General features: G+C 29.8%; 2 protein-coding genes across 2 annotated transcripts; one reads left to right on the forward strand and one right to left on the reverse strand.

The window, feature by feature from the left end:
* Nucleotides 1-9: 9 nt before the first annotated feature.
* On the reverse strand, nt 10-10,340 carry LOC148231451 (sister chromatid cohesion protein DCC1). The gene is made up of 5 exons (XM_088191347.1): nt 10,240-10,340; nt 2,642-2,832; nt 1,770-2,575; nt 1,536-1,699; nt 10-128 (listed from the first exon to the last, which is right to left on the reverse strand). The coding sequence occupies exons 1-5, from the start codon at nt 10,248-10,250 to the stop codon at nt 23-25; spliced, it is 1,278 nt and encodes a 425-aa protein (XP_088047473.1). The 5' UTR covers nt 10,251-10,340; the 3' UTR covers nt 10-22.
* Tim23 (translocase of inner mitochondrial membrane 23) lies at nt 5,303-8,689 on the forward strand. Its single transcript, XM_088191348.1, has 3 exons — nt 5,303-5,578; nt 7,789-7,896; nt 7,971-8,689. The coding sequence occupies exons 1-3, from the start codon at nt 5,341-5,343 to the stop codon at nt 8,210-8,212; spliced, it is 588 nt and encodes a 195-aa protein (XP_088047474.1). The 5' UTR covers nt 5,303-5,340; the 3' UTR covers nt 8,213-8,689.
* Nucleotides 10,341-11,620: the final 1,280 nt, after the last annotated feature.

Here is an 11,620-nt window from a genome sequence, read left to right on the forward strand (position 1 = left end):
TTAGCTTCCTTTACAATATTTTCTATTTACTATGTTTCGCAGAATAATACCGAACACTGTTTTGTGTAGAGCCTCTAGCATATTTTGTAAGGAGTAAATTCACATCTACTTTATCAGTTGTGTATTGTCTGAAAATTAAAAATAAACAAATAAATAATAATTTAATACTTTATAATCAGATAAGTCCAGAAAAGCTGCAAACTATTATGAAGTCAAAAATCCACATCTTTTATTGCTTTTGAAGTGGATTTTTGACTTCTGAGAAGGAATAATTGTTTTTTGCGCCCTCCTATTGCTCAACAATCGGTTTATATGTGCTTCATTAGATTCTCACTTATTGTAATTTGTAATATTGTTTTAAAAATCATAATATGAACATTAAATAACTGAGCGTTTCCACTGCAACGTCAACGCCACGATTTTATTACTTTTGACGTGGATTTTTTTATTGTATTTGGCCAAAAAAATGCATGTCGTTTAATGAAAAATAAAATTTTAATGAAATCGAAATATTAATAAAACAGTTATTGACTGGACAATTCGGGAAAAAGCTGGAATGATGTCCCTGGCCGCACCTTTAAAAACGCAATAACTTATGGAACAACCTGATATACATAATACATATTTTAACTATTTCGTTGTCGTGTCTTTTGAGATTTTTATCTAAATATCGATATAGTGGTGACTGAATTATTGCGTAAACAAAAATTGAGCGAAAATTCCGAACAAGATGATTTTTTTGTGTCTTATATATTTTACTTTTAATTCCAATTGCTTTATATTTTTCTCTATATTTAAAGTAAATATTTGTGTAATTATAGGAAATGTAATTAAGTTGTAAAATATTTTTAAATTAAATCATATTTACATCTTTGATTTATAGACAATATTTTTTTTTATTATTATTGACGTATTCTTAAATATATGTATATTTAAGTTGTAGTATATTTCGTTTGCGCAATACTCACCGAATCCGATATAATACATAATAAAAAATGTTATTTACTCTTGAAGAAAATACTATACAACCATTGAAAAATGTATCAGAATCTTTACGTCTGATTTGGCAATACTTGTCAAAATAGTAAAAGCTATTACATGTATAAGGATTTAGGTAATCAAAGGGTTAAAACTACTTATTTAATAGTTATGATAATGAACTATTTTACAAAGCAATTTTTATTACTAAAAGAATTGGTTATTATTAAATTAAAATTATTGAACAGGTTAATGAATTATTTTACAAAGCAATTTTTGTTACTAAAAGATTCTGATATTCTGACAATTTCAATTGCAGAATTGAAGCATTAAATATTTTTAATAAGATAAAATAACTCAATAGGCTCAATTAAGTTGTGTCATTAATTTTCCCCTTATTCGTCAATTTCAGTGATTTTATTTAAATGTCACAAAATATTTAAAAAAATATATTATATTATATAAATTTTATATTTCACAACTATCCTGAATATACTTAATGAAAAAATTTAATGCTTCCTGGATCTATTATGTACAATAGAATTGAAATGACTTACTGAATGTAAGGCGTAATTTCATCAACGGTCCACTTCTCTTTAGTATGGAATAGAATTTTGAGTCTATCGTGAATACTTTCAGGCAATTTAGAATCATGGAAAGACCATATCACTGGAGGATTAGCATTTTTATCATAAAGTGCGATTCCTCTCAACATCTCCAACTGAAAATACAATAATCTCCAATTAATTATTTATTATAAAACAATTAAATAATACGTTTAAAGACATTACTTCTGCGTTCATCCCTTCGGGCACCGAGCTCTTCCATACTTCCAAAAAGTCGTTCAGATTAAACTTTCCCGCGTCTTTCAAAATATACTGAGCGAAAATTTTACAAATCTTCTCTTCGTCGTATACATAGAACTGTTGACCATCAATCATATCACTCTTCGTTGTATAATAATCAAAGAAATGACATATAATATGTTCGGACAAAAGATTATTCAGCGTATCCAAAGTCTCCTCTTTGTTGACTCGATTCAAAGCCCATGAGTTTTCTTCTATCAAATCTAACATTTGCGAAAGCACCCTGAATTCATAATCAAACGCAAACAGTCTGTAATATCCGTCTAGTTCCATGGCCTTCAAATCTGTAAGTCCCTCTAATAGCTCTGAATCGGAACATTGAATCACGCTTTGTAGCTTTTCCAAACTAAATAACAATTCTCTATCGATTGCGTATTCTTTTTCCGGTCCTGAATAAACTGTGAATTGAAGAATTTCGTTCAACTTTTTCAACTTTGGCTTACAAAGCCTCGGTTCGTAGTAAGTGTAAAACACTTTAAGTATATTTTTATCGGCAAGCTTTCTCGGAGATTTACATATTGTGTCTGAATCGCCGGAACTATTAAAACTCAATTCTTTAGAATCATTAATCGAATTCTCTTTTTGTTCTTCTTGAGATGTGTTTTGATCGATTTTGGTCTCTTTTCCCCATTGTAGACCGGGTACTAACAACAAACTATTAGAAGTTTCAGCGTCTTTGATGTCGTAAGTGCGAGTGGACGTGCATAAAACAGCATTTTCGTTTCTCCCGCCTATAAATTTACATAAAAAGTAAGGTTGATTCAACTACGTTTACACATAAGTTATTTTAAAGTTACCTTTGAATACGACGGATCGCTCGGATACAATTTCTTCCAATAAATGTTGATCCAATTGCAAAAATTTCAGATTTTCGATGTTTATGTTTGAGTTTGATATTGTTAAAACTTGTGTTATAGGAGTTAGTTCGCTTTCGTGTAGTTTTGCATGTTTTATGACTTCTCTTACATCCGAAGGTGTTCTTTCATATCTAAAAATATTAAAATATCATATAATATCATAATTCAATCTACTATTTGTTTGTTTACATGCTCTAAATTTATTAGGGATATCATAAATTCAGTTGCTAGATGTACTTCTGCAAATTTGTGATGGTACAAATATACAGGCCATGGAAAATGTAGTTAATTCACAAAAAGAACAATAATTTTATTTTTATGAGCGGAGAGTATCAAGATTTCACAAACACATCAGTGTTTATTTTAATATTAAATGTTTAAAATCTATTTTAAAACGTTTTTTACATTTTTACTTCCTTCTGTTTTTTTTTTAACAAGGTTAAGGTTTGATTAGCTGCCATTTTGAAACAAGAGGGTGGATCTGGCTTGACTTACTCGTAAGTACAATTAACTTTCTCAGGCTTAAATTTTTATTTTTCGAAAAAAAAATTTTTTTTGTTAAATTATTTAATTATGTACATTGAAGGGGCATGAAAAATATTTTTTTTTTATTTCAAATTCCATAATGGTGTATTTTTAAAGAATATGGTGCACATCGTGATGTAAAAAAGGTCCCAGTATAAGTAAATCGAAAATGGCTTCAAAAACAAACAATTAAGTTTTTGTACGTTGTAATGTGCATTGGATCTGACCGGGTTAAACAATCTAGCTTCACAACGAGCTCTTTAGATATCAGATGTTTTCGGCTACAGCTACGAGGAGCTGGTACAATTCATGTGGGGCTGGAATAGAGCTTCCGATAGTTATTTCTTTCTAAAAATAAATATAAAATATTTGGTTTACTGATAAATAAAACTAGTACAATAATCTTTAGTAATTAAAAATAAATACTTGTTCTAAAAAAATAATTAGCAAGTGACACACCGGTGAGTAGCTGGAGTTTAAGTGATTAAAAAAAAACCAGAAAAAATGACACTATTTGTATGTGCAAGGAATGTAAAGTGACTTTACACATAGAATAATGTTTCTATAAAATTAATTATAAAATTAACGCTCATTATATGTGTATCATAGATCAAGATGTGCATCGATTTCCAATTTATTCACCTGACACTTCTAATTATTGTGAAGAGTAATTTACAAGTGAAAGACAGTGTACAATATTTGTGTATGTAAATGAATATTTGATTGCAATTAAATTATATATCAATAAACTCGTAGTAGTGAAAATGTCATTTGTCATTTTTGCAGATAAACATTTGCAACCAGTCTTGAATTATCGTAAATACCTCTTGACCGAAAGTCAAAAAGAAGTTTGTTGTATTTTTTATATACATATGTGCATAGTTTTTTTTTATTTTACGTAATTTGCCTTTTTTGGAATGAACTCATTCAAAACCGAGATAAATTTTTCTCGGAAAAAATTGACGATAACTGAAGTCAACGAAAACCGAGGTACCATTGTAAATACGTGTACAAAATAACATATTTTTTCTTAGTTTACACCTTTTGAAAGAAAGTGTGCAGAAGTTTGAAAACAGATGATTGACTAAATATTAATTATATTATTTAAATACCTACGTTATTAAAATTTTAAATTCAAGATAAACAATTTTAAAATTTAATAATAAGGAAAGGTAGTAATTAATTCAAATTTCTGGCAAACCACTTAATAATAACTTATTATATGCATAACATGTGTAGAAAAAATCATTAAAATATTCGGATCTTATCAAAAGTTACATAAATTTAAATTATAAAGTAAACAAGCAAAATTCTCAGCGACACGTGTACACTTCAAAAAGCAACTCAGGACACACTGTACAGGCAGTGGGAGAGGTTCCAGACGTAGATATAGTGCAAAAACAGGGAGTAAGCCATTTTAATCATGCGTTTGTATATTATTGCGCTGCACTTGTAAAACTAAATATGTTTGATTTGGAGAATTTACTTTTTTATTCTTAACCGAGTAAATCGAGGGATAAGTGTGCTTATTTGCAAATGATACCAATATGTTCATAAAAAAAGTTATGGAACTGTCAAAAAAAATAACTCTCATACAATCATTGTAGGGGCGTTTGCAAGAAGATCAAATGCATATGGCAAAACTCCATCAAGTACCTGAATCTAACCCTAGATTCTAAACTGTAAATTCACATAGACAAAATAGTTCGAAAAATCATAGCAATTTTGTCACAGCTATACGCTTTAAACACAATCTTGTATAAATCTATATCTAGGCTATATTAAAAAAACATAAATAATGCTTCGTGGTTTATGTACAACTCAAATATACACCAGACCTTAAAAATCTTATACAAACTTAATTGTATAAAGAACTAGCAAAATGACATAAATAAGTAATAAACTAATATAAAATATTTTTTCTTATTTCGATCGAAAAATAACAGGTAACATAAAATAGCCTGATTCTAGTGTAAAAATATATTAGACGCTTTTTACAAATTGTATTTTTAATAAAAATTGAAAATAACGAGCACTCTATGTAACGAGCGCCTACGTGACGTCCCTAGTGCTGTCACTTAACCTCTCGATTGTGTAACTCGCGGGGCTGCGCCATGACGTCCGTGTTCGGCAACTTCCAGCTGACGGGGCGCGCCGATGAGGGGGCGGGCGGGTCGGGGGCGTCGCGCTCCTCGCTGGCGCCTCTGTCTCCCTATCTGAACTTCGACCCGCAGTACCTGCCCAAGATGCAACCGGAATTCATTTACCCCGACGAGCGATACAAAGCGAATACCACCAAACGAACATCCGTAGCCCTTCCTCAAGTCGGAGCTAGCTGTATAATCGGCGCAGGTACACTTCGATCGAAGGTACACTTCGGTCAAAAATACGATCATTTATTGCGTCCTATTATAAACATAAACTTCAATGTTCATAATAAAAAATAGGTAACAATTCTCATTGATAGACAGATTATTTAATAAAATGTAGTATTATAGACGCCTATCATTTTATTGGGATCGCATGCCACTCGAAGAGTGATGCAAGAAAAAATATTTTATATGAAATTATTTATGTCAAATCAGCAAATATTTTTTATTTGCAAATTAAATAATACTATTTAATAAATACCCAAGCTAGAAAATAGATAAGAGGTCATCGACGTAATTTAGACGAGAGTCGCATTAATGAGAACATTTTAGCTGTAATTGTGCTGCGAGTCATGTGAGAAAAATATTTTTTGGAACCTTTTAAAATTAAAAAAATGCAAATTTTATTTATTTTTAAAACATTTTCACTATATAACAAAATGTTCTGTATGAAACAATTTATCTTCATTAGATTTGTAATAAAATTGAGATGACTGCAAAATATTCATGGAGAGTTATGGGCTGAAGTTAGTAAAAAAAATGTTAACAACGTATGTAAAAGTTTTTCCGTCTATATAATTGAATTTGGCCAAAAAATTCATGTCATTTAATTAAATACAATGAATCTTAATGAAATAAAAATATTTAAAAAAGCTGAAATCATGTCCCTGATTCCAAACCAGAAATTCTCGGGTTATTCCTCAAATTTTTTGTAAAAAAAGTCTTGAAAATATTTTTTAAAATATGTCATTTCAATGAAATCATATTGGAATAGATTTTCACGGAAAGATATATTTCACTGAAAATATAATTTATCTGCTAGGTGTTAATAAAATGATATGATTTCAACTTTTCCATATAAAGTAATATATACTTTACATTTATTTACATGCGATGTATAAGTGTTTCAGTGATGTGTATTTTATAGTAAAGTTATATTTCTACTAGTGAAATTATATGCTTCTCTAAAATGTATGAAACGTAAATTTGTTGTTCAAACCCAAACCTAACTTAATGAAAGTTCTAAAATTAATTATAGTTTTAGAACTTTCATTAGGTCAAGACCAAAATACAAATTGCCAAACGGTGCCATTGCAGTGGGAACGCTCCGCAACAAGCGTTCCCACGGCGACGGCCGATTTTATTGATTTTGAAGTGGATTTTTGACTTCTGAAAAGAGATAATTGTTTTTTGCGCCTTATTGGTCAACAAAATTGGGTGTAGATATGCTTCATTTGATTTTCACATATTGTTGTAAAAGTTCTTAATATGAACTCTAGATAACTGAGCGTTTCTACTTTGACGGAATGATTTTATTGCTTTTGATGTGGATTTTAAACAGGAAACCCCCCTTGAATTTAATCAGAAAATGCATGTCAACATTTTTAAAATATATCATTTTTCTATAATGTATAAAAAAGAGTTATTATTTTACAAAATGCATCACATTTCCGAGAAGCGTCATTATTAAATTTTATGTTTCCTCTTAATATCGCAGACAATAATAAAAGTCTGAGAATGCATACAAATGCACGGCTGTCATATTTATTCGGTGACGAAATATTTTTACAGTTGAAAATTGTTGATTTAAATCAGTGTAAATTAGACATTTGTTGTGGAAATTATGTGCGGATTTTTTGCAAAGTTGTGTTTTTTCTACAATAATAATATTTGTGTTAATTTAAATATTGATAAAAACGAATAATTAAAAAACGCTTTTTTAAAAAAATTTTACTGTTTACTAAAATTTACTAATTACCCCAAATAACTATGAAAATGTTGCGAGGTTATCCAAAAGTGGATAAAAAATGATCATAGCATTTTGAGTGGCTACCATTTTGCAAGAGAGTGACATTTTTTTTTAAATATTAGCAAAATGTTTTATTATGAATTGAAGCCACGGTAAAATTATTAGCTAGTTTTAGTTTGGCATTTCGGGAATGTGACGATGGTGTGGACTCGTAGAATAGATAATTTTATGACACTATAGAATGGTTAGCTCAATTTGATGAATTCCTTAAAAATGGTTTAAAAAATATGTAATAATATTGGATATGAAGTAAAGTTTCTGTTTGACATATACCCTACGGTACGATTTTTTCTTTTAAACGGAAACACAAAACTTATCCTAATGAATATTATAATTTATTTTCAACTTGTTCTTTCCGATCTAAACGTTTTATTTAAATGCAGGTTTAGGCGGAGCCGCCGGTCTATACAACGGATTCAAAGCCACAACTCTCGCCGGTCAGATAGGAAAAATTAGAAGAACACAAATACTTAATTATATTGTCAAACAAGGTAATGTATTAAGCTGTTCCAAAATTGTTATTTATTCATTACCAAAACGTTAATATCAATATTAATAATTTCAGGTTCAGCGACCGGTTGCACGCTCGGAATCATAGCCTCGTTTTATTCAGTAGTCGGTGTCGGAGTATCCTACGCCAGAGACAAAGAAGACGCTTTAAACACCTTCCTAGCCGCAGGCATAACTGGCGCATTATATAAATCGACGTCCGGATTGAAAGGAGTAGGAATCGGCACCGGAATGGGACTCGGATTAGCGGCAATATACACAATAGTAACCTCAGGCGAAGACGACAAATTTCGATAAGACCACCGACTACCGATAGACAATTACTCCATAAACTACCCGGATTCGTGATCAATTCGGCTTATGTTAGTTACACAACTTAGTTCGGTAACGTTGCCAATGTTTATTTCGTACGAGCGATTCTGCACTTCGGATCGACGAAATTAAGACGTAGTTTATATTATTATGTATACAAATACAGAACGGAACAATATGCGAGATTTTGAGAATGTATATTAGATGTTATATTTTTTTTATAGTTTGATTTAGATCCGATTGTATTGTGTTACTACTATAATACTAACAAATAATATAGTTTTACGTTTTTTTTTAAAAAAATTCAAATTTACCATAAAAGGCCGTTGTCTATTTTTTGCTCTCTCAAAATCCACATGGCAGTTATTGTTGTATTTTATTTTTTCGTTAGAAATACACCAATACTGGCGTTAGTTGCAAAAAAATAAAATGTATTGTAAATAAACCAACTACTTATCGTAATTTTTGTTTAATTTATTTTTAATCAAAATTAAAATGTTTTTTAAATATAAATAATTTTAATAACGGACCCCATTTTATTTCAAAGTTGTTCATGATTTATAATGTATGATAAATGAAAATGGAATAACAGTAAAAATACACCAAAAAAGAATTCTTTAATCTTCAAATGCTAAGTTCGAATTCTTTCTATTTCGCCAAACAATGTTCAATTCTATTTGCAAAGGATAGATTTAGCGAATATATTTTATTGAGCCACAATTCAACCCATTGATTGTTGAAATCCGATATCGTCATCGTTGAAGAAAGAATTGGATACATTTGTAAGGCATTCATAAAATTTAGGGCCATTTATTGTAATACATCAATATTTAATAATAAAAATCTTAAATATACTTTTTATATGAAGAAAAATATTTCAAAACGATAAATTGATTTTTATTCAAATAGTTACGTAACTAACTGAAGAACTCAATTTTTAAGCAGTTGATCGAGAAAACCCCCATTTATTAAATTTGAAATAATTTTTAAACTATATCACTGCTTCCTATGAGTCCTACAATAATTCATCAACAAAGCGTCAGAGACAGTCTTGCACAAAAATAATTAGAGCTTCAAGGAACGAGTCAAAATAATGGCATAAAAATAAAAAAAAGATGTGCTAATGCCTCATTCTCAAAAGAGTAAAAGGACTTACAGGGCACATTGGCACCCCTCAGATTATTAAACATAAGGCCTATCTATACCCAGCCCAAGATTCATTTGGAATTGATAGTCAATGGCAAATTTTTCACAAACTAGTGAGTCAGAACTAACTTGACTTCTCAATGTTGCAGAAATACTCCTGCAAGAGAAGCGCTCAATGAATATATATAACCATTTTTTATCGTTAACTAAACAGCTATATGAAACTAATTTTGCATTAAGCGTAAGGTACTTATTAGTTAGCACGACGCTTCATGTGCAGTTAAAATTATACTATTATATTTTTAAAGGTTAGGTTTGGGTTTGCGATAATTTGAACGTGGCGCCGTGTTAACTAACAAGTTCTAAACGTAATATACAACCAGGCTCAAAATTGGTGCAGTACTGTACAATATCTAAATATAAATTTTTGTTACAATCCAACTAGTGTTTCTGGACCTTTTTTGTTTTAAAACATTATAAATGGTTTTATAAAACAAATATGTTTTATTACTTAACTTCAATTTTCATGCACATATAAAAAGTAAAGCAAAGTTTAAAAGTTTTTAAACCTCATTTTCAACAAAAATATCAGTTAAAACGTTTCTATCTTGGAGATTTCATCTAATAAAAAAAATAATTAATAAAGCAATGATGATGGATAGTAGAAAGTATGGTCGTGTTTACATAGTTTTCCAACTGTCACTTTTGACAGCTAATCAATTTAAGCGCGAAAATTGCCATTTCTATTGTTAAGAAAACTATTTTAACTCTCATAAACAATACATCGTTATCAATTAATAGCATTGTTATGAAAGATAACAATCACTACATTTACAAAACACGGAAAAAAACTTATTCAAACTTACCTTTCCTCCATTTTGTTACTATCGAACTGACAGCGCGGCCATTGACATCTAACAGCAATAGACAATGCGAGTTAGTTCATTGGAAATATTGTCTATTAAACGGCAATGTATTTTAGTTAGATAATGTAAAGAACGAATTTGCCGTGAAAATTATAAGCGTTAAAAACAGATAAAAAGCAAATAATAAAATATTGCATATAATAATTTTAACTGTTCTTAATATAAGATTTATTTAATTGAATAAATAAATGGCCAACATTTATGACAAAAACGGTCCATTTCTTTTTGGAGACTTTAATTTTCTGTGGTTAAGTTCTTGTCCTCAGATATAATTCACTATAATTATGACGGTTTTTATTACAGCATCTACTTCACCGATGGAAATACATACTGGCAATTTTTTTGGTGTAATATGCATTGAAATGATAAGAGGTTTGATAAATTGTATTTCTTTTTTAATAGCGAAATAAAATGCTTTTCATATTCGGTTGTATAAGGATATGCATCGGTGCATATAGAAACCAGTTTTTTATATCAATATTATTATTTTCCAGAAAAGTACTAACAATATCAAAATAATCTGTCTATGGTTTGATTTTTCATAGGAAGAAATTTCATCAATTAAATTCTGTTCAATGCAATATCTAACGAAAATGGAACACTATGATGTTGCTAAAAAGTCCGTACTTGAATTCAAAAGCAAACAAAAATATTTACGATGTTACAAATCTTCAATGATGCAATGTATTCAGCAATATATTCAACGCATCTAGCGCAGGTAGAATTAGAGATCTAAATTGTCTTGATTTACGATAATATGTGATTTTTATTGCTAAATTTATCAAACAATATTTTGTACGCGTTAATAAAATATTCCTTCGCAATCTCTATGTCAGTAAGTGGCTTTATATATTTACTGAGTATGAAAACATATTTCATATGATGCTTTTGTCACCGCTACATTATCGCCACTGGCATACTAATTTGTTATAGTTACAATGACATCTACATTTTTTTGTCACATCAGGTATGCAAGATAAGTAGCATTAAATGATTTATGTTTCGTGGTATGATGATGAAAAATTATATATGTATTTTTAATATTTGTAATATTTTCGCGACAAATTGTTTGAAAGTATTTGGTAACGATTGTGAGTGTTAGCCGCACATAAACGCTTGGCGAGCCGCAGGTTAAGTATGACTGGTTTAGGCGATAGTGATAAATACTTTCGTTGAATACTTGCGATGGGGCGTAAAAATAATCGGTTTCTTTATGCAAAGCGTGTCACTTTACATTCATTTTGAGGTCCTTAAATATGGAAAATATATATTTAATTATAGAAAAAAATATGCAAGAGAGAGTATATGTTGACGCCCATTT

The sequence above is a fragment of the Plectrocnemia conspersa genome, unplaced genomic scaffold (assembly GCF_051122295.1).
Source record: "Plectrocnemia conspersa isolate PC_06_02 unplaced genomic scaffold, ASM5112229v1 ptg000009l, whole genome shotgun sequence".
NCBI lineage: Eukaryota > Metazoa > Arthropoda > Insecta > Trichoptera > Polycentropodidae > Plectrocnemia > Plectrocnemia conspersa.

Coding starts and splice junctions, on each gene's coding strand:
- Tim23 (XM_088191348.1), top strand. CDS start 5,341: ATGACGTCCGTGTTCGGCAACTTCCAGCTGACGGGGCGCGCCGATGAG. Junction 5,579..7,788: donor TAGCTGTATAATCGGCGCAG/GTACACTTCGAT, acceptor ATTTAAATGCAG/GTTTAGGCGGAGCCGCCGGT. Junction 7,897..7,970: donor TAATTATATTGTCAAACAAG/GTAATGTATTAA, acceptor TAATAATTTCAG/GTTCAGCGACCGGTTGCACG.
- LOC148231451 (XM_088191347.1), bottom strand. Junction 2,576..2,641: donor GCGATCCGTCGTATTCAAAG/GTAACTTTAAAA, acceptor GTAAATTTATAG/GCGGGAGAAACGAAAATGCT. Junction 129..1,535: donor GAAATTACGCCTTACATTCA/GTAAGTCATTTC, acceptor TTTAATTTTCAG/ACAATACACAACTGATAAAG.